This window comes from Grammomys surdaster, unplaced genomic scaffold, assembly GCF_004785775.1.
Source record: "Grammomys surdaster isolate TR1022 unplaced genomic scaffold, NIH_TR_1.0 126298, whole genome shotgun sequence".
Taxonomy (NCBI): Eukaryota; Metazoa; Chordata; class Mammalia; order Rodentia; family Muridae; genus Grammomys; species Grammomys surdaster.
In genome coordinates, this window is record NW_021621098.1 from 3,597,852 (window position 1) to 3,621,119 (window position 23,268).

The 23,268-nt window shown below is 40.6% G+C and overlaps 1 protein-coding gene and 1 pseudogene across 1 annotated transcript in view; one reads left to right on the plus strand and one right to left on the minus strand.

The window, feature by feature from the left end:
* Taf4b (TATA-box binding protein associated factor 4b) overlaps window positions 1–15,355 on the minus strand; it is a 98,841-nt gene extending 83,486 nt beyond the window's left edge. The window contains exons 1-5 of the mRNA XM_028759525.1: window positions 15,016–15,355; window positions 6,289–6,434; window positions 4,233–4,340; window positions 1,809–1,970; window positions 1,597–1,719 (exon numbers count right to left, since the gene is read on the minus strand). Coding sequence (XP_028615358.1) covers window positions 1,597–1,719; window positions 1,809–1,970; window positions 4,233–4,340; window positions 6,289–6,434; window positions 15,016–15,355 — 879 coding nt within the window. The remainder of the gene's footprint in view (window positions 1–1,596; window positions 1,720–1,808; window positions 1,971–4,232; window positions 4,341–6,288; window positions 6,435–15,015) is intronic.
* Window positions 6,551–9,903, plus strand: LOC114614035 (annotated as a pseudogene).
* Window positions 15,356–23,268: the final 7,913 nt, after the last annotated feature.

Here is a 23,268-nt window from a genome sequence, read left to right on the forward strand (position 1 = left end):
ACATATTTGGAAGTTAGCTGCAGTTCTCTGTGATGTTATGCTAGCAAGAAATAAAGTTGGGACAGGATCTGGATTTCAAACAAGTGTTAATGCATGTGTTAAGGCTCTTTTAATTGTCATGTTAAAATTACTTCTGTTTCTTGTACAGTATTTAATATAAGTTGTATTGATTATACACTTTCTAATTGTGTTAGTGTGTTGAAATCCAGCATGTCTATTACAGGGGTCTATCAACCAGCTTTTGTCTTATTGCCCTGAGTATTACAGGACCTTGGTGTTCTGAAAAAAGTTTGCAAGTACTAGAAGAAGTGAGTCAGGCTTTAAGCAGAAGCCAAGAGGGTAGTGAGCTTGATTATTGCTGGTATAACAGCTTTAATTACATTAATTGTTAGCAACACTGCTTCTGCAATTGCTTTGACATAAGACGTTAAAACAGCTACTTTTGTTAATCATTTAGCAAAAAAAAAAAAAAGTTACTAACGTGTTGACTATACAAGAGGATTTAGATAGGCATTTGGAACATCGGATTGATGCTCTTTATCCTATTCAAATTACTGGAAGGAGGTTCAGAGTTTAAGGGTAAGGAGCCATCTCAAGTGTCATGCCAAATACCATTGGATTCATGTTAGTTCTAAAATTTACAATCATAGTCATTATAATTAGAAAAAAATTTAAAGACTTGCAGGGTATTTGACATAATTCTAACTCTCTGGATGTTTTAACTTTTAATAGTGAGATTATGAATTTAAAGAATGCTGTTCTGCTGAGCTTTGATGCTGCAGATACTGCTGATAAAATTATCCATGGCCTGAAGTCAGTATTTCCATTTTGGTCAAACCTCAGGAATGGTATATATAGCTTGATCAGGCTAGCCCTTGTTGGTCTGGGAATACTTTCATTCCTGCCCATCATGTTAAAGCTTGTCTCTAATTACATCAACTTGTTGGTGGCCAAAGTACATGGCTTGAAACTGAAAATGGACCCCCCCAGATAGAGTTATTAATTTAACAGGAAGGCAAGCCAAGGACGGGCAAGATTCTGCACAGAGCCTTACCAACCTAAAACAGAAAATGCATTGCTTTTGATAATGTATATTCCATGATGAGTAAGTAAGGCATTGTCAGAACAACCTAAGACAGACTCAGTCTTTTTAATGAAATAAAAAAAGAGGGAGATGTGGAGAGCTTTTGGGGCTGCTAGGCAGGAATCTGACATTGGCCAAGGACAAAGAAATGGGCTTCAGGCAGGAATCTGACATTAGGCTAGAACAAAGAAGTAATTTCAGTCAGAAATCTAAATCTTAGGCTAGAACAAAGAAGTAATTTCAGGCAAGAATCTAAATCTTAGGCTAGAACAAAGTAGGCTTCAGGCATGAAAATGACTTTGGGCTAGGACAGGGAAGTAGGCTCAGATATTTTGGTCATCCTGATAAGCCCTTAGAAACAGTGATCACGGGAATTATCACAGGACTTTGTTTATTGCCTTGCTTATTCTTTGACTATTTGGGTTTATTGTCTTGCTTGTTCCTTTACTATTGCTCATACAATGCCCTGTGGACTCTCATAAAGCTTGCAGAATTATATAATACTAACTTACCAAAAGTTGTTCCACCAGTTTCTTCACATTCTGCCCCATTTCTGGTGACTGTGATCCACTACATGCTAGTTTTATTAACATTGAAAGGAAGTTTTTACATTTCTTCACATTTTCTAGCACTGTCTAATATAGAAAAAAATAATCATAAATGTTAGTAAATAGGAATTAGAACTTAGCAAGGAACTATATACAAGATACAAGTGAAAGCTTACCGGAGGAAGACCAGTCTGAGCAGCTACTGACGTCTCAGCTTTGAGACTTGAGTCATTTGAGGGGGTAGATAATACTCCTACACTTGATGGCTTTAGGATGGATACAGTATTCACCGGCTTTGCAGGAGTAACTGTGACAACATTGCTTGGTACAGTCAAAGGCTGAAATTAATTAAATCAACATAAAGTTAAATATGTGTTGTTATGATACCTTAGTGTGTACTTTGCTTTGCATTGAAAAGACTCCAAGTGAATTTTGACATCTCTGCTTTCAAGTGATGGTATGATAATCTGAGGCATTTATTAGAATTCTGGCTTAACGAAGACCTACATTTCACTCTCAGCTACCATTCTACTCTTCATTGTCATCTACTACAGTACTAGTTACCAGGCAAGGTAAACTTATAATATTGACTCCCACCTGCAAAAGCAGACTAGGAATGTTACTTACTATCCATAGGGTGGTCTGTGAAAAAGTGTCACAAAGAAAAGTCCTTAAAATATTAATATCTTATTAATGCAGTTGGAAAAATATCTCAATACAAACATAAGATATAGTTATGATCATTAGCACCCACATAAAAGCTGGGCATGATGATACACTTCAATAATCCCAGTGTTTGTGGGATAGAGACAGGTAAATATTAGAGTGGAAGTTTTTCACCCAAATAGCAAGTTCCAACTTCAGTGAGAAACCCTGTTTAAAATAACAAGGTAAAGAGCAATTAAGGAAAATTTTATTCAGCACACATACACATAAATATATAAGTGAGCATACAAGACAATACATACACACATGCACACACACGTTTGTGTTTCTCTACAAATATATTTGTAATAGCAAGTCTCTGTAATTTATATAAACTTTCCTTTTTTAAAAGTATAAAACAGAGTTATCAACTACTTTTCATATGCTCCGCTATAGTAATCTTATGTGGACCACCAGTATAAGCATAATAGCATCACAAGAGAGGAATGTTTTATGTCCACAGTAAAAGGAATTTCATTAATGTCTACATGTATCAGAATGAGGTGGCATGACTTTAGCACCACCTACAGGACAGAAAGCTTAACACAAAAACTATAAGCTATGGTAAAAAATTAGAAAACCACACAGAGCTAAACCAACAAATATACTAAAAGTTACATAAGAAAAGTGGAGTTGAGTGAATAATATGTTCAGAGAAGACTAACATTACTACCCAAATTTATTTGAGATGCTTACATTCTCAAAAGTTTTTTTTCTGTGTATGTCAAGATAGGTAAATGGACACCAAAATTTTCCCTTCAGAGAAACTAGTATGAATATCAGATTGTTCTGGTAAAAAGGTAAATAAATTTAAAATACCTATGAATAATGACTACAACTAATGATGAAATTTCAAGGTCAAATTAAGGCCCCAGGAAGATGCCTCAGTGATTAAGATCACTTGCTGCTTTTCCAGAGGACCTAGGTTCAATTCACAGTACTCACAAGGTAGCTCACAGCTATCTCTAACTCTAGTTAGAGGTGGTCCAACCCTCTCTTCTGACCTCCCTAGGCAACAGGAACATACACACATGCAGGCAAGGCATCTGTACACTTAAAATAATTATTTTAAAAAATGATACTTCAGAATTTTAAAAATAAAAAGTTTTAAAGGTAAAATTAGAAATCACAACTAAAATCAGTCCACAGAGGTCTCTAACACAGGAAAGTCTACTAGTAGGCAATTCCCAAGACCAGCATAGGCAGTAGGCAAGAGTGAGGGTAATACAAGGAAGACAAAGGAATACTTACTATCCTTTTAATCTTTGTTTCTCTAGGAAAGAAGCTCACCAGCATCCCATAACACTTGTGTATAACACATATAGGAAGTGTATATACAAGATGTAGATTTCAATGAACCACTGTAAAGAGTCTTGGCTACTAGAATGCTACTGGATAACTTTCAGTTATCCTCTGCTGCAAAGAGACCTTGGACAAAAGTACAATTTTCCAAGAAGAGTCCAGTAAAGCCCAGAAGGGTATGTTGACTAACAGTGGGACAACGCTGACAAGGGACATATACTTCAATGTTTTCTATTAGGTTGGCTGAATGAAACTTTTCCAATACTGAATCTAGCTTAAACTTACTCTCCTTCTCTTCACAAGTATTGACTCCTAACAAATAACCTATCCAAATTCTATTTTAGCACCAACTTCTGGAGACTGCAATACATGGTTATTAGGTATCTTTATATTACTTTAATGCATTTATGTAATGAATGACTAATAATGATAGACACCATGTTTTCTTATTTCTGCACAAACAGCATCATATATTATATGCCTCCAATGTCTCATGCTAAAATATGTGGCAAGAAATAATTGAAAAATTGTGAGAAAACAGCCAGTGCGTGTGCGCACACACACACACACACACACACACACACATCACTTACTTGTCCTGAGGAAGTACCAGAGACAGTGGTTGCCACAGTTGTTCCTATCTGTGTCAAATTTTTAACAGGTGCCACTGTTACTTTCTTCATTAATTGTGAGCTAGAATTCTGGGAAAAGGGGACAAAGATAACACAGTTATTGGCACTAGTCATTTTGTTCATTAGCTTATTTTCCTGAGAAAGGGTCTCACTGTGCAGGTGTGGCTAGTCTAGATCTTAGTACATAGGCCTGGCTGTCCTGGAACTCACAGAGCTCTACCTGTCTCTGCCTCAAGGCACATGCCACTACACCCAATCAATATTAGTCATTTTAAATCAACCAGTATTGTGAACAAAATGAAAAGACTTTCAGCAAACTTATTTGGTATATACTGTAGTTTATGAACATTCTATACTATAAGCTTAACTGGTCAGTTGGTCAGCTGACATTCCTTAAAGAAGGCAACTGATTCATAAAATAACCTTTTTTTTATAGTAATTCTCCAATTAAGCAACCCCTGTAACATTCAGCATTGAAATCTTAAACTTTGGCCAGCAAAACTACTCAGAGGATACAAGCCTGACATCCTGAGCATGATCCCAGATCCTACAGTGAAAAGACAGAACTGAGTCCTCTGAACTCCCCAGGAGCACTGTAGAAGTATACACCCACACTCATATACACATATCATACACAAATAAGAAAATATAAAATCTTAAACTTGATTTGTCATATAGAAAACATACTTAATATTTAATTATAAACAAAAATCTGCGCACAGCTAAACAAAACTAGAAAAAGGAAAATGTACTACTGACAGAGAAAATAACTAATCCATCAACTTGTATCAAAATTGGAAGGACAGGAAAGATGAGTTCCATCCTGTCAAGAGAAATGACTTCTGACAGGCAGTGGTGGCGCATGCCTTTAATCCTAGCACACCACTCCACTACACATAGACACACAAGGCAAACAAAACTATAATAACATTAAAGGAGAAAAGGAAGGAGGAAACGAGCCAAGGGTCAACCTTTGACATTGGCTGTCTACCTCAATTGTTCTCTGCCTTGATTTTTGAGACACTACTTCTCACTGAACCTGGAGCTCTTGAATTTGGCTTCACCAGCTGCCAGCAAACCCTAGGAACCTGCTTTATTTCAGTGCTATGATTACAGGTGCATGCTATCTATGCACCTGGCATACAGTGAGTGTTGGAAACCAAACTCAAACCCTCAAGCTTGGGTACAAGTGCTTTGCCAGCCTAACTAACACTAGCATTTTCTAGTTAAATAAAAATGTTCATAAGAATATTTTTTAAACTCACTGACACACACAACAAATTTCAGTTATATAAAAAGACCAACAACATCTATATAAATAAGTCATGTCAAACAAGGCAAAACTAATGAAATATTAAAGATTTCTGAATTACTTAGAAGTAATTTCTATAATGTATAGATGAAAATGAATACTTTAAATAGGAGTCTTACTAACTACAAATCTAAAGTGAAACAGAGATGAGGAGATGGCTCACTCAGTAAAGTGTTTGTTTCATAAGCATGAAGACCTGAGTTCAGATCCCAACACTGTGTAAAAAGTAAAAAACAAAACAAGGAAAGCAGGTGGGCAGTTGCCAGGGAGGCAAAGACAGGAGTGTCCTAGGAGGCTGCTGATCAGCCAGTCTAGTTTATCTGTGAACTCCAATGTCAATGAGAAACCCATCTGGAAAAATAAACTGAAGAGCACCTGAGGAAGATACCCAATGGGTATTAGCCTCTGGCCTGCATACCCCACACAGGACCACACATGAAGGCACATAACCAAATATACACACATTCTAAATACCTGACTCACAAAGAGTATTTATTTTCAGCAGATACACACTGTCCTTTGACAACAATAAAATCACTGAGTATGAAGGTACAACTTTCATTATTTTAGCAATTATCAAGCATCAAATCCAAATCTGCACTTAATTTTAAAGTTGAGCAAAATTATCTCAAATTTTTACTGGCAAACATATACATATTTACATGAAGATAGTAGCTGGAAACTAAGAAGATTAAGGTAGATTACCGGCACTGTACAGATCTTGACTGTTTGAGTGTTTGCTGGTACTGTTGGTCTTGGGGTTATGTTACTTGTGGTCTTGGCTCCTGTTACAGCTTGCTGAGGAGATACCAGCATCAACTGACCACTGTTACTTTTGATCAAAACTGTTCCTACAGTGAAAAGGAAAACAACCGTGATTCTGAAGCTGTTAAATAAAACACAAACAACACATACTTTTGTTTCCCATGTCAACACTGGGAAATGCTTGGAATAAATGCCTAACATAATGAACTCCATGTTCACTAATTACTATAAGATGGTAAAATGTTTTCATTCAAAGCTACTTAAGCTGAGCATGCAGCACAAACCTGTAATTCTAGGACTAGGAAGCTAAGCCTAAAAAAATACAGGCTCATGGCCAGATGGGGGAATATAGTAAGAGCCTGTCTTTTAAAAAAAAAAAATAGCTATAAAAAATATTTTAAAATCTAAGCCTATGAAAAGATACTCCTGAAGGTCAACACTTTTCCTTCATGATACTGAAACTACAATACTACATTAAAATGGACAGGAGGCTGGAGATATGGCTCAGCAGTACTTGATGCTCTTGCAGAAGACTGGAGTTCTACTCCCAATACCTATATGGAGTCCTACAACACTTTGTTGAATTCAGGTTCCAGGGAAATGATGCCCTCCTCAGGCCTCTGAGAACACTGACACAAGTAGTACACAGACACACACAGGCAGATCATACACATAAAACAACATATCTTTTTAAAAATGGTATAAGAATAGCACAATGCTACATAAGCTGATCAAACAAACAGAACAAAAAACTCCTAGGAGACATGTCATACAGATTGAGCATCCCTCATCAAGATGACTTTTTCAAAATTTTAGAATATTTGCATAGACTTTTTCAGAACATCTTTAACCTAAAACTATGAAAGCATTCAATATGCTCCAAAAATCCAAAACACTGCTAGCTTAACACTGTTATAGTAAAGAATGGAATGCACCCTAGGTAGGGACAAATCATTGTCCCTTAAGAGTTAACTCCATTCGGTGGATTAAGGATCTGGTAAGGGCCATCCATAGGAAGGCTGGCTCACCCTAAGATATAGTCAGATCCCAAGGATCCTAACTCCAGCTCTTTTATAAGGCATCTCTGTTGGGAGAAAACAGTAAGAAAGACAAAAGTACCACTCAGGTCCTCACAGTAGCCTGCTCCTATAGTAAAGATACCATTCAAAGAGAAGCATGCCACAGTCTTGTCCCCATGCTAAATATCTCCTTAGAGGAACTGATTTGCCCTCAAAATGCTGAAAAACTAAGTGAAGAAACTATGGCATACAAAAAAAGAAATCTTCTTAACTGAAACAGAAGAAAGATGAAACATAAGGGAATAGAAAACAAAAATAAATATCAAAGCTAAATCTAACTATATCAAAAGTACAGGACTGGATAAAGCAATACCCAATCATCTGTTATTTTCCTAAGACTTGACTGAGATTTAAAAATATAGCAAGTTTGAAACTGGGTATGGTAGTTCAGCCCATAATGCCAGCATGTGGGACGCTGAGAATCCAAGAGTATCCTGACCTATACAGTGAGCTTGGGGCACTCTCAGCTAAATATGAAGACCTGCTCTCAAAAAAAAAAAAAAAAGTGAAAAAAAAAATAAGAAACACATCATGCAATCACACAACAGCAAATAGAAGAAAGCTAAAGTAGTCATAACACTATCAAACAAAACAGAATCAAGAAAAAAAATCCTACCAATAGGAATACAAAAAGGACAAAGATCACAAAAAAATGAGGAAGCTGCAATATTTAAAATACAAATGCACCAAACTGAAGCAGTTGAGTCTAGCGCAACCTCGAATTTTATGTGTTTTGGGCTATACACACAGCTTTTCCTAAAAAGGCACTTGGTAACCTCAGACCCTCACCTGTACATACTACGCATACATACTCCTATCTTAACAATGAACCAAGCAACCTGTTGGCAACTTACACACACGAATCACAGGTAACAAAACTACAGAGCCTAAAAATGCATAAAGAAAAATTGTAAATAAATATAAGACAAAGACTTAAACAGAAATATAAATCAAGTAAACTTAGCACATATTCAGAGAATATTTTACCCCACAAATTAACTGTACAGAGAAAAATTTTAAACATGGATTGTCTAAACTAGGTGTGGTGGTATACAGCTGTAATCCATGCGCTTGGGAAGTTGTACAGAAATGACTGCAATCTCAAAGTCAGCCTGGTTTACTTAAGCAAATTTCAGGTCAGTCAGTACTACGAGGGGGTAGGAGGTGCTGGAGAGATGACTCAGAGGTTAAGAATGTTTGCTGCTCTTTCAAAAGACCCTGAGCTCACTAGCAGCATCAAATACTCACAACAGGAGACTCACAATCCAGTAACTTTAGCTCTAGGGGATCTAAACTCTGAAAACAATTGCTCTCACATACACATATTAATACCAACAAACAAGACAGATACACAATTAAAAATATGAATAAAATCTAAAAACAAATAAAACACTTACATTAGTACACACAACAAGCCCTGATAAATTTAAAAGTACTGAAATCATAAATGTCCTGAGCCCAACTACTATAGGATGAAAGTAGAAATAACAGGAAACAGTTGATAAATTTACAGATATTAATAAATACATTCAGAAGCCAACAGGTCAATTTTAAATGACTTAACAGAAATTGGAAAATATACATAGATAAGTGACAAAGAAAATATGAAATAGCAAGATTTATGGGGTGTAGTCAATGTAATGTTTAGAAGAAAATTTATACCTACAAAAGTCAATCTTTAAAAAGCTCTCGAAGGCCAAGGGGAAGAAGATGGCCCCGGCTCCCGCCACCGTCAAGAAGCAAGAGGCCAAAAAGGTGATCAATCCTCTGTTCGAGAAAAGGCCCAAGAACTTCGGCATTGGAGGATATCCAGCCCAAAAGAGATCTAACACGCTTCGTTAAATGGCCCCGATACATCAGGCTGCAGCGGCAAAGAGCCAACCTCTATAAGCGGCTCAAAGTACCTCCTGCCATTAACCAGTTCACCCAGGCCATGGACAGGCAAATAGCTACTCAGCTGCGTAAGCTTGTCCACAAGTACTGGCCAGAGACAAAGCAAGAAAAAAAGCAGAGGCTACTGGCCCGTGCTGAGAAGAAAGCTGCTGGCAAAGGAGACATCCCAACTAAGAGACCACCTGTCATCCGAGCAGGAGTCAATACAGTCACCACCTTGGTGGCGAACAAGAAGGCTCAGCTGGTGGTGATTGCCCATGATGTAGATCCCATTGAGCTGGTGGTTTTCCTGCCTGCCCTGTACAGAGAGATGGAGGTGCCCTACTGCATCATCAAGGGAAAGGCCAGGCTGGGTTGCCTGGTCCACAGGAAGACATGCACCACTGTTGCCTTCACACAGGTTAACTCAGAAGACAAGGGTGCTCTGGCTAAGCTGGTGGAAGCTATTAGGACCAATCATAATGACAGATATGACGAGATCCGCCGCCACTGGGGAGGCAACGTCCTGGGTCCAAAGTCTGTGGCCCAAATTGCCAAGCTGGAAAAGGCAAAGGCTAAAGAACTCGCCACTAAACTGGGTTAAAAAATAATGTACACTAAGTTTCCTGTACATAAATATAATTACAAAAAAAAACCTCTCAAATCAGAGCTGGACAGTGGTGGCACATATCCTTAATACTAGCACTCAAACTACAGAGAGAAACTCTGGAAAAACAAATAAACAAAAAAAGATCTCAAACCATTAACATTCCATAACCTTCCTTCTACTGGAAGTAGAGCAAGATACAAACTAAAACAATTACATGGAAAGACATGTAAAATTAAAACAAAGATAAATATATCGAACAGAAAAATAATTGAGAAAAATTAATAACCCCAAAATTTGACTATTTGAAAAGAGTATCAAGGGGGCTGATGAGATGCTCAGTGGTTAAGAGCACTGACTGCTCTTCTAGAGGTCATGAGTTCAAATCCCAGCAACTACATGGTGGCTCACAACCATCTACAATGATATCTGATGCTCTCTTATGGGGTGTTTGAAGACAGCTACAGTGTACTTACATGTAATGAAAAATAAATAAATAAATAAATAAATAAATAAATAAAACCTTAAAAAAAAAAGAAAAGAGTATCAAAATTGTTAAATCTGAAAAGTGTGGTGACATGGGATAAATCTCAGGATTGGGAGGCAGAGTCAAGAAGATTTCTATGAGTTTCAGGACAACCATTGCTACATAGTGATACCCTGTCTGGAAAGCAAAACAAACAACAACAAAAACAAAAACCTGACATACTAACTAGGCAAGAAGACTTAGAAACTACTATGTGGAACGTCCAAGGATGCAGTATTTCCAACTTGCCCTTAACACCCAGTTGTACATTCATAGTGTGGCCTTATTATTCTTCCCACTATAACCTCATAGCCAAGTACAGTGGCTGTTTAATAGGCATTCTGTCTGTTTCTGAACAAACTGTAGAGGAAGAATCCTAAACAACTGTAAATCAATAAGCCAGATAAATTTATAAATGAAAGAGACAAATTCACAGAAATATACAAAGTACTAAGCTTTATCATGAAGAAATAAGACAATCTGAATAGAAGTCTAAAATATGTAAATAACAAATCAAAAAAGCATTCATATAATAAGTCCAAGTTTAAATGGCTCTATTGGTCAAATCTACCAAACCCTGAAAAAAAAAAGAAAGAAAGAAAGGAAGGAAGGAAGGAAGGAAGGAAGAAAGAAAGAAAGAAAGTGAGAAAGAACCTTGAACATATTGGCACAGGGGAAATTTTTCTGAACAGAACACCAATGGCTCAGTCTCTAAGATCAACAATTGACAAACAGGACCTCATGAAACTGAAACGCTTCTGTAAGGCAAAGGGCACTATCAATAGGACACAATGGCAACCTACAGATTGGGAAAAGATCTTTACTATCTCTACATCCGAGAGAGGGCTAATATCTAAAATATACAAAGAACTCAAGAAGTTAGACTCCAGAAAACCAAATAACCCAATTAAAAAATGGGGTACAGAGTTAAACAGAGAATTCTCAGCTAAACAGGAATGTCCAATGGCTGAGAAGCACCTAAAGAAATGTTCAACACCCTTAGTCATCAGGGAAATACAAATCAAAACAACCCAGGGATTCCACCTTATACCAGTCAGACTGGCTAAGATCAAAAAGTCAGGCTACAGTAGATGCTGGCAAGGATGTGGAGAAAGAAGAACAAACACTCCTCCATTGCTGGTGAGATTGCAAGCTGGTACAACCACTTTGGACATCAATCTGGCGGTTCCTCAGAAAATTGGCAATAGTTCTACCTGAAGACTCAGCTATACACTCCTAGGCATATACCCAAAAGATGCTCCAACATATCACAAGGACACGTGCTCCATTATGTTCATAACAGTCTTATTTATAATAGCCAAAAGCTGGAAACAGCCCAGGTGTCTCTCAACCAAGAAATGGATACAGAAAACGCAGTATATTTACAAAATAGAATGCTACTCAGTTATTAAAAATGAGGACATCACAAATTTTGCAGGCAAATGGATGGAACTAGAAAATATCATCCTGAGTGATGTAACTCAGACCCAAAAGACATAAATGGTATGTACTCACTGATAAGTGGATATTAGCCCAAAAGCTCAGAATAGCCATGATACAACCCACAGACCATATGAAGTTTAATAAGAAGGAAGGCCCAAGTGTGGATGCTTCAATCTCACTTAGACCAGGGCGGGGGGTGGGGGGGAGGGAAAGGGAGGAAGGGAGGGATCTGGGTGGGCGAGGAGAGGAAGAGGGAAAAAAAGAGGGCAGGATCAAGTATGGGGGGGAGACAGGAGAGAAGCCCAGAGGGCCAAGAAAATAAATAAAAATATACAGCAGGGTGGGGTGGGGGTTGGGGGGAACCACTACAAAGTCCTAGACATCAGGGATGTGAGAGGCTCACAGGACCCAATGAGGACAACATGAGCTGAAATGCCCAACAGTGGGGAGATGGAACTTGAAGAGACCACCTCTGGTAGATAGACATGGCCCCCGTTGAGGGATGGGGCCACCCACCAATCTCAAAAATTTTGACCCAGAATTGTTCTCGTCTAAAGGAAATGCAGGGAAAAAATGGAGCAGAGACTGAAGGAAAAGCCATCCAGAGACCTCTCCAGCTTGGGATCCATCCCATGCACAGACACCAAACCACAACACTATTGCTGATGCCAAGATGTGTTTGCAAACAAGAACCTGGCATGGCTGTCCTCTGAGAGGCTCTACCAGCAGCTAACTGAGACAGATGCCGATACTCACAGCAAACCACTGGACTGAGCCTGGGGATCCCTATAGAAGAGTTAGGGAAAGGACTGAAGGAGCTGAAGGGGATTGCAACCCTATAGGAAGAATGACAGTATCAACTAATCAGACCCCTCAGAGCTCCCAGGGACTAAGCCTCCAACTGAAGAGCATATAAGGGCTGTCTGTGGCCCCTACTACATATGTAGCAGAAGATTGTCTTATGTGGCCTCAGTGGGAGGGGATGTGCTTGGTCCTATGGAAGCCTGAAGCCCCATAGGGGCCATCCTGATCTAATGAGTGGATTCCAGGACAACCAGGGCTACACAGAGAAACCCTAAGGTGGCAGGGCTCACATTTCAATGACTAGACAAGAATGTACATTGTAGCAAATCAGTGAGCAACTTCATTCAAATACATTCACCACTACTTTATAAAACTACAGGCAAGATAGTAACTTAGAACTGTCAAATATATAGTATCCAATGATATACTGTTTTTTACCAGTAAAGGTACCTTGTGTACCATATAACACTGAGAGAGTTTTGTGAAATATGCCTAACATAATCTGCTCAGGATGTCCATAACCAAACACAGCATTAGCTCTCAGTCTTAATTAGGGTTACTACTGCTATGATGAAACATCATGACTAAAGCAACTTAGGGAGGAAAGGGTTTATTTCCCTCATAGTTCCAAATAACAGTTCATCATAAAAAGCAATGGAGGCAGGAACTCAAAGCTGGGCAGGAACCTGGAGGCAGGAGCTGCTGCAGAAGCCAGAGGAGTGCTGCTTACTAGTTTGCTCTCCAAGGTTTGTTCAGCCTGCTTCTTATAGAACCCAGGACCGCCAGGCCAGGAATGGCACCACCCACAATAAGCTGGGCCCTCTCACATAATCATTAATTAAGAAAATGCCATACAGGCTTGTCTAAAAGCCTGATCTTACGGAAACATTTTCTCAATTGAGGCTTCCTTCTCTCTGATGACTTTAGTTTGTGTCAAACTGACATAAAACTAGCCTACACACACCTCCCCACCAAAAAAAAAGACCCTCTGTCCTTTTGACAGAGGATACTAAAGAAATCTTTTCAATTAATGCTTCCATTTTTGTGTAGCCCTGGCTGTCCTAGAACTTGCTCTCTAAACTAGGCTGGCCTCACACTCACAGAGACCTGCCTGCCTCTGCCTCCCAAGTGCTGGGATTGTGTGCCACCACCACCACCAGGCTTAATCAAGGTTTTCTTGGCAGAGTTTTGTAGCACTACCAACATGTTCGACTTCCACTTTCTGCTTAGAAAAATTAATGGAAGACAAATTCAATAACACAAAGCAAAACTTTTATGCAAATCATAAAACAGCCCAACAAGGTAATAAGCCTCCAAAGAATAAAAAGCAAACAAAAAGGACTGGAGAAATGCCTCAGTGGTTAAGAGCTGCTCTTCTTCCAGAGGATCCAAGTTCAATCCCCAGCACCCACATAGTAGCTCACAACAATCGATAACTATAGTTTCAGGGGATCTGACACCCTCACACCAATGCACATGAAATAAAATTAAATAATTAACAACAAAAAGCCAGGAGTGGAGGTAAGCGCCTTTAATCACAGGCGGAGTTCGAGGCAAGCCTGGGCCACAAGGGTAGTTCCTGGCAGAGAAACGTGTCTCGAATCCCCCGCCCCCCACTCCAGCCCCCAAAGGCAACCAAAGACTCATTACCACAACACTCACATATCACTTCAAATACAACAGTTGCACGATTCAGATTTGTTAACCTGGGCAATTGTTCCCTAACGAAAGGGTTCTTTTAACTTAAAGTTACATTTATTGTACATTTAAGATGGTATAGAACCAAGTATTTGGCCAGGTGCAGTTGCATATACAAGTAATCCTAGCTCTTAGAAGAAGACAAGAAGACTTGAAGGTAATCCACCCCTACACACGGGAGTTCAAAGCTAGCCTGGGCTACAGGAGATCGTGTCTCAAAGGAAAAACAAAATTAAATGGAACTGATAGCTTCTGCTGTAAACTTATTTTAACTTGCTTAAATTAAAAACTTCATGGCCTAAAGTTTCAAAAACTTTCTTTTAAAAAAGGTATCTTTTTACTGATCCGTTCTCCACAAGAAAATTAACTCCAGAGTCCCTATGTCCCCAATGTTTCCAGGGCAGTCCTGAGAGGGCCTTTTCCAGGTCTGACTGTATCTTGGGTGAAAGGACCGCTTCCTTTAATACGAAATGCAGTAATCAACCTAGAGGTTATATGAATACTGAGGCCAAATCACTGCCCGCAGACTCGCTGCAAAGTCAAAACTAGGAAGGGCTCTCTTGGCTCTAAGTTCCTCAGAGTTACAGGGTGATGCCATGTCCCGAGTCACCTCAGGCGAGCAGGAGTATTCCACATACCTGGAGGAAGCTGCAAATTAGCCGGTAGTTGGATTGTCGTGGTGCCGGGAGTTTTCACGGTGACTATCTGAGGAGCGGGCAGCCTAGGGCTGCCGAGTTTAGGAAGGGCAGTGACAGGAACCACTTTGGTCACTAGAGTCCCCACTGGGGCTGGCAAGGGCTGGGGAGCCACAGACTCCACGCAGACACTGACAGGAGCCTTAGTCACAGGGCCCAGGGCCACCGGGGTGCTCTCCACCCGCACGGGCAGCGCGGCGACCGGAGCCATGGTCACGTCCCCCGAGGCGCTTGAAACTACAGGAGCAGCGGCGCCCGCCGGCTCCGTGAGGCCCGCCGGCATGCCCTCGGAGACTCAGCGGCAGCGACGCTGCCCTTCCCGGAGCTGAGGCGAGGAGAGCCGGGGCGGGCGGCAGGCGACTCGAGTGCAGTCCGGGCGCCGCAGCATCGCGGAGCACACGCGCGCTCCGGGCCCGGCTGGCGGCGACACCGCCGGGCACTCCCTCAGCGGCGCTCACACGTGCGCGCTCAGCCCAGGTCCCGCGGCAGAAGCGCCCGGACCGGCAGCTCTCTCAGGGCGTCACTTCAGTTCCCACCCGGGGAGCTTTAATTCTGCGCTTCCCCGCCAGAAATTCAAAAATCCTACAGACCCGCAGAGTCCACACGAGCCCCACAAGCGCTCCGCACAGTCCCCGGTGCGGCTCCGCCAGCCATGTTTATATAGCCACGCGGAGCCCTTGCGCACGCGCTCTGGCGGCCCCCGCCGCCCGGGGCTTCCCTGAAGTCTGACCTTCTGATTGGCCAGCAAGAGGAATCGCGCTAGTGACGTCACGAGAGGCGGCTCCGGAGTAGCTCAGACTCTTCAGCAGAATCCGAAGCGCTGAGGCGCAGGTTCCCGGAAAGTCATCACGTGCGAGCGGCGAGCAGCGGCGGCTGACTTGCGACAGGGCGCGCCTCCACTGCCTTGCCCCGCCTAAGCGCCTCACGAAGCCTTCACTCGCCTCTCCTAGGATGTTATACATCAAGAAAAAAGTGCGGGGACCTGATTCTGGACGAGGTGGAATTCGGTAACTCAATCTCGCTTCGGGTTTGTCTAGTTTCTGGTTTTATTTTTTTTTCCGGCGTCACTGGAAAGCCTCGCAAACATTTTCATAACAGTAAACATTGGGAAAATCAAAACAGTGTATACTTGTATAGTTCTTAAAGTATTATAGACTTGAAATAGCTAAAACATAAACTGGAAATATTTTCTATTCCTCCTTACTGTCCACTTCTAGTTTACTTGTTTTTACTGAATTTAGTTTAGACGGGGTTTAGACTGTTTAGCTCTGGCTGGCCTTTGCCTCAGAGAGCGCTTTATCTCTGCCTCCTCAGGGCTAGGATTAAAGGCGCGCACCGCCACACCTGGATATTTTCTTTTTACACTGTAGTTTAGGATGATCTCGAGCTCATTCTGACTTGAAAGTGTGGTAATCTCGCCTCAGCTTCCTACGTACTAACCGTTTCATAGCGTATTGAAATTGCTAACTTCTTTACATGTCATCTTCTGGGAAACTAGAACAGGTCTTCTGATTCTTGTTTTGTTTTTTGTTTGTTTTATTTTGTTTTTTTGGTTTTTCGAGACAGGGTTTCTCTGTGTAGCCTTGGCTGTCCTGGAATTCACTCAGTAGACCAGGCTAGCCTCGAACTTAGAAATCCGCCTGCCTCTGCCTCTCAAGTGCTGGGATTAAAGGCGTGCTCCACCACTGATTCTTAATCATCAAATTCCAGCTCTAAGATCTTTTTGGAGGCGGAGAGGATGAATTCTGGAGACAGGGTTTCTCGCTGACTTTCCTGAAACTAATCTGTCTCCTCTCCCCTCCTCTCCCCTCCCTACACCCCTTTCCCCTCCTCTCTTCCCTCTCTTCCTGCAACAGCAAGTTTAGGAAGGCCAGTCAGTGCTACATAGTAAGACCCTCTCTAAAACAAAACTCATTAAATATTAACATTAAAAAACTCAGGACTCAGTTGTAAGCACACCTACTGTTATTTCAGAGGGCCTGAATTCAATTCCCAGCAAGCACTTCAGGCAGCTCACAACCTTCTGTAACTCCAGCTCCATGTCTGATAACCTGTCCACTGTGGGCACCAGAACTCATGTGCACCTGCCCACACAGAGACACATACATGTAATAAAAGTTAATAAAATAGAAAAAAAAATAAAATAATCATGGATGCGTAATGTCTGCCAAAGTTTAAAAAAACAAATCAATTGTATACTTTTTAAAGAGTTCTGAGAGAATCCCTTTGCTTCTCCTGTCATTCAAGGTAAGATTACAATAAAAAGATGATGGGCTAGGAAGCCACCCTTATCAGACACCAACTCTTTTTCTTTGACTTCCCAGACTTCCTATGACAGTTGAATAGGTTTTTATCACAAGTATTTATTGGGGGTGGGAGCATGCATACCACAGTGTGTGTGCAGATCTGGGAGTCAGCTATTTCCTTCAATCATGTGGGTCCTGGGTATTAAACCCAGGTCTATAGTAAACGTCTTTACTAGATAAACAACTGCACAAATGTAGAGTAGTATTTTGTAGCTTCCCAAAATAATTGTCAGTCTCATTCAGTTTTTCATCTTTTCCATCTCTGTAAACTTTCTGGATGTTCCTCACATGATACAGAATCTCCATACATGCTTCTTCCGCTGTATGTCTCACATACCTCATCCAGTACATGTGAAATCTCCGTCATGCTGGATGTGAGAGTGAACAGAGGCAGGAGGATGGAGAGCTCAAGACCAACTTTGCCAGTCCTTGTCTCAAAATAAACCAATCTTGTCTGTGGTTCAATTCATTTACAACTCTGTCCATCCCCCACCCCAAGCCTTCTACAGTTTTCTAGATCACATTGATGCTGACTTCCCCAACTGAAGTATCGTACTGTATACTGTGGCAGAATTCCTTGTGTGTAAATATATTTAATAAATATTTGACAAGAGATTGGATTGAATAAAGCCAAGCAACATTTAAGCAAAGCAAAAACAGTGTAGGCAACTTAAATTTTAGTCCTGTTTGTCTAAAGCTAAGTAGAAGAGTTAGCCTTGATTTTTTTTCCCCCAGCATAACCACCACACCCAGCCTTTTCTTTTTCTTTCTATTTTTTTTTTCTTCACCTTTGGTGAAAGCCTCCTCATGCTAGGAGAGGAAAGGTCACACCTACAAACACTGGCCACACATACTTTGTGGACCATGGCTTTTTCTTTTTTAATTATATTTTAATTACTGAGCTGGATGGTTTTGTGTCAACTTGACACTGACTAGAGTTATCTAAAAGGAAGGAGCCTCAATTGAGAAAATGCCTCCATAAGCTCCAGCTATGGAGCATTTCTTAATTAGTGACTGATGGGGGAGGGCCCAGCCGATTGTGGGTAGTGCCATCCTTGAGCTTGTGGTTGAGTTCTAAAGGAAAAACGGGCTGAGCAAACCAATAAGCAGAACTTCATGGCGTCTGCATCAGCTCTTGCCTTCAGGTTCCTGTCCTCTTTGAGTTCCTGCCCTGCCTTCCTTCAGTGATGAAGAGATATGGCAGTATAAACCAAATAAACACTTTCCTCCTTTACTTGCTTTTAGTCATGGTGTTTCATTGCAACAATGGAAATCCTAATATTTCTTCTTCCCTTTCCTCCCTCCAACACCTCCCATGTCCCTCTCCCCACTCTTCTTCAAATTCATGGCCTCTTCTTTCATCAGTTGTTACTGCACACATGTATATATTTGTATATACACATACATTCCCAAATAGACCCTGTTGAGTTTATATAGTGTTACTTGTAGGTAGGTTTTCAGTGCTGAGTATTGGGCACTGGACAACCAATTGCTGTGCTCATTCCTGGGGCTGGCCAGCCCTCTGGCTCCCAGCTTTACTGAGTTGCTTTAGTTCTTTGTGTAAGCTTGAGGCCTCATGGAATTTCCCTATCTACTTTGGCATGTCCATTGGTGTCATTCTGGTTCAGCTCACATGTGGGTGAGATTTCTATGCATGTAGCTCCTGACACTACTAGGAGAAATAATCTCACAGCATTCTGTAATACTTTGGCTCTTGCAATGCTCCCTGAGACTGAAGTACAAAAGTGATTTGTATCCACTGGGACCAGGCTCCACAACTCTGCATTTTAGTTGGTTGTGGTTTCCTTGATGAGAGGTGTCCACTACACTTCTTTGAGTATAAGGACAAATGTTCAGAGATTGTCCCTAGGGATTAATCTTGTTGAGTAAATTAGTAGCAGGCACTCCAATACGTTGCTTTCAGCAGCAATGAGTCATTAGGGTTTCCAGTACCAGGAATTGACTCCCTCTTGTTGAGCCAATCTTAAAAGAGGTTTTGGCTACTGTCAAGTTTTATCTCTTGCAGCTTTCCATACACTTTCTTTGTGTATATACCTGGTATTTTGACTATGATATGCCATGGGGATTTTCTTTTCTAGTCATCTCTGTTTGGTGTTCTGTGTGCTGCTTCTTAAATCTGTATGGGTATGTCTTTCTTTAGTCTGGGGAAGTTTTCTTTTATGATCTTGTTGAAAATCTGGTCTATGCTATGGACTTGGAGTTCTTTTCCCTTGTTTATGCCTATGATTTGAAGGTTTTGGGTTTTTTGTTTTGTTTTTAATTTCCTATGTGTTCTTTTGCTGTGTATTTGAAATGTTTTCATGTTCATTGCTTATGTGGTCTATTTTATCTTTGAAACATGATCTTCTGTCTTCTGTTTGGTTTTCTAGTTAGGCTGTTGGGTGTTTCAACTCATCTCCATTTCCGCTTGAGTCCTCCCTCGTCAGTGCCCCCTCTCTGTCGAGTTACATCTCAAGTCCTCACTGGTCCTCATCATTCTTCCGTCCATCCATCATCAGCCTCATGTTTATTTCTTGGGTGTCACTCTGATGTTTATTCTCCTTTAACTTTTTCTCCTTGACTTTACTGAGCTGTTTCTATCTTCTTTCAATTCCTTGATTTTTTTTTAAGAAGGCTTATGACGTTCTCTTTATTTTACTTTTTCCTGGAGTTCATCTAGGTAATTCTCATTGGCAAACATTTCTATAGGACTGGTAGGTTTGGGGAGATACTGCCTTGGTCTGTCATATTGTTGGTATTCCTGTGATGAGGTCAGAGCATGTGGACTTTCTTCATTGGTTTTAAGTTAGTTATGGAAAGAACAGTGTGAGAGGAAAGAGAAGTAGGGGCAGGGTGGGTGAAAAGAGGTTGGAAGTAACTTGGATGGAATGCAGTCAGGTAGGCAGGTATACAGGACTGGGCTGGTATACAGGATGTTTTCCATTTCAAGCTGGGTGTATGGGTGCTGACAGGTCTGAGTGAGAAGGCTGGGTGTGATGTGAGAGAACTCTGTGGTATGGCAGATCCTGGCCTAATCCTAGAGTTCCTCTACAGTGAAGGCAGGGAAGTCAGGATTAGGCTTGTACACTTGTGGGACTCAGGCTAAATCTTGTAGATTATGAAAAAGACATGGATGAAAAGGTCAGGATTAGCCACCAGACTGAAGAAGGATATGGGAAGTCTATGTGTGAAGTGGAATAGTAGAGACACTGCAGAGTTCCTGAGGGTAGATGAAGGTATGGCATGTCCAGGGAGAAGCCAAAGTGTTGGCTCAGGTGATAGAGAATGTGGTGGGATTAAGCAAGGACAGAGATTTAGGACCCTGCAGAAGAAGCCTGGAAGTCACTACTATAAGGTGCAGGTGGCCAGACGAGGCATGTGCATTCTTCTACATCTCTTTCTACAATCTGCTCTATCGTTAATCTAATGACGGGAAATTTCATTCTCTTATTCCCCAAAATATACTCCTCCCTACCTAGCATCAATAGCCACTGGCCTGAATTTGGAGTTACATTTCTTGTAAAAACTGAAACAGGATGCTTGGGGATAAAATGATGCATTTGTCTCTATATGTGAAAAAAAACAGAGGAAAACAAATCAGTTGACTTTATTATGATTATCTGTTAATATTTGTAAACATAATTGTCTTAGGGTTTCTGTTGTTGTGAAGAGACACCATGACTACATCAACTCTTATAAAGAAACACATTTATTTGGGACAGGCCTACAGTCCAGAGGTTTAGTCCATTATCATCATGGTGAGAAGCATGGTGGCACACCGGCAGACATGGTGCTGGAGAGTTCTACATCTGGATCCACAGGCAGCAGGAAGAAAAAGACGATGGACCTGGCTTGAGCTTTTAAAGCCCCAAAGCCCATCCCCTAGTTACACACCTCCTCCATCAAGACCACACCCACTAGTAATGCCACTCCCTGTTGGCCATGCATTCAAACACATGAGTCTACTGGGGCTATTCCTATTCAAACCACCACACTAATGATACTGAAGCATACTTCTATTTGTGTTGTGTGTGTTGAGTGTGCATGCAAGTAGTACAGATGTCATTTGCCTTGCAAATAAGGCACATGTCATTAAATGTCCAGATATCCTGAATAAAATAAAACTGTGAACAAATGCAAAATTATTTCCAATAATCCACTATTGAGGACATACAAAAAGAATACAGGTTAAACTGAGTAAATCCAAAGGCTAAAGTTAAAATTACTGAATGAACAAATTAAATTATTCTTATTGTTCATTTGAACTTCCAAGCACCTAAAATATTTTCTAGAAACCAATCAAAGTTTACTGTTCTGAGACTGGTGAGATGCTTGGCTCATCATCAAGTAAGGATGCTTGCCACACAAGCCTGACCACAAGGTATGATCACCAGAACCCACACAAAGGAAGAAGCAAAGTAACGTCACACAATTTTTCTACCTTTTAATGTGTGTCATGGCTCATGTGCCCCTACCTCTATCATACACACAAACACTAATAACAATAATTAATAACAAAATTTTAAACTTTAAAAGGGAATTAAGACCAACTAAACATGAAGTCTGCCTGAGAAAATCCTGAGGCTAAGTCTCTGATTACATGTAGCAGCAGATATTTTCACAGACAATACTTGGAACCTGGTGCATGGTGAATTTTCATCAATTCATTTAAATACCTCCTGCAACAAAGAACTCTTACAATATGATGTTCTGTCATTTTTTATTTAGAAAGGAATATGACCTAAACATTTTTAAAAGGGTTGACGGCATAACCCAGTTCCCTTTTTTATTTTTTATGAGACAGGATTTTACTGTGTAACCCTGGCTGACCTCAAACTCAAAATCATCTTCCCTCAATTTCCCAAGTGCTAGAAGTACAGGTGAAGGCCGCCAGGCCAGGGTAGTACTGCCCTCATTGTTTGTGTCCATTAATAGTTTAATCACTAAAGCTGTTCACCTCTCTCTTTCTCTCTCTCTCTCTCTCTCTCTCTCTCTCTCTCTCTTTGGAGACGGGTTTCTCTGTGCAGCCTTGGCTGTCCTGGAACTCTGTAGACCAGGCTGGCCTCGAACTCAGAAATCCGCCTGCCTCTGCCTCCCAAGTACTGGGATTAAAGGCGTGTGCTACCACTGCCTGGCCATGTAATCTCTTTTTAAGATTTATTTCTACTTCTATATAGTGAATGTCTATATGTATATATGTCACATGTGTACATATGCCTGCAGGGGCCAGAAGAAGACACTGAATTTCCTGGAGGTGAAATTCAGGCCAGTGTCAGCTGCTCAGTGTGGGTAAGGAAACAGAGCTCAGTTCTTCTAGAAGACCAATATACACTCTTACCGTCTTAGCCATCTCTGCAGCCACAGATAATACCTCTTAAAGAATGAACACGAATTGTCAAGCATGGTAACACATGCCTTTAATACCAGCACTCAGGAGGCAGAGATAGAGAGATCTCTGAATCTGAGACTAGTCTGGTCTACAGAGTGAATTCCAGGACAGCCAGGGCTAAACAGAGAAACCCTGTCTCCAAAAGCAAACAAATGAACAAAGAATGAACAGGAATGATTAACAGAGCATTTCTAACTGGAGACATTCTTCATGATAATTTCCGTTTTCTAATATTGCTACAGCAAATCTATAATAGTTGTATATTCAAAAATTAACGCCAGATTTTTGATAGATCCATGCATTTTAACTGAAGTTAAAATGTATATGTTGTCCCCAGTCTGTTCATAGCCCGAGCGACTTTACTGAGCCTCTGAATCTGGGCAACAGCAGCAGCTTGCTGCAGTAAAGCTAAGAAAATCATTACAAAGATTTCCAGAATTCTCTAACGAGAAAAACAAGCTTTTAAAAAAAATTCAAGTATTTATTTATTTATATTTATAT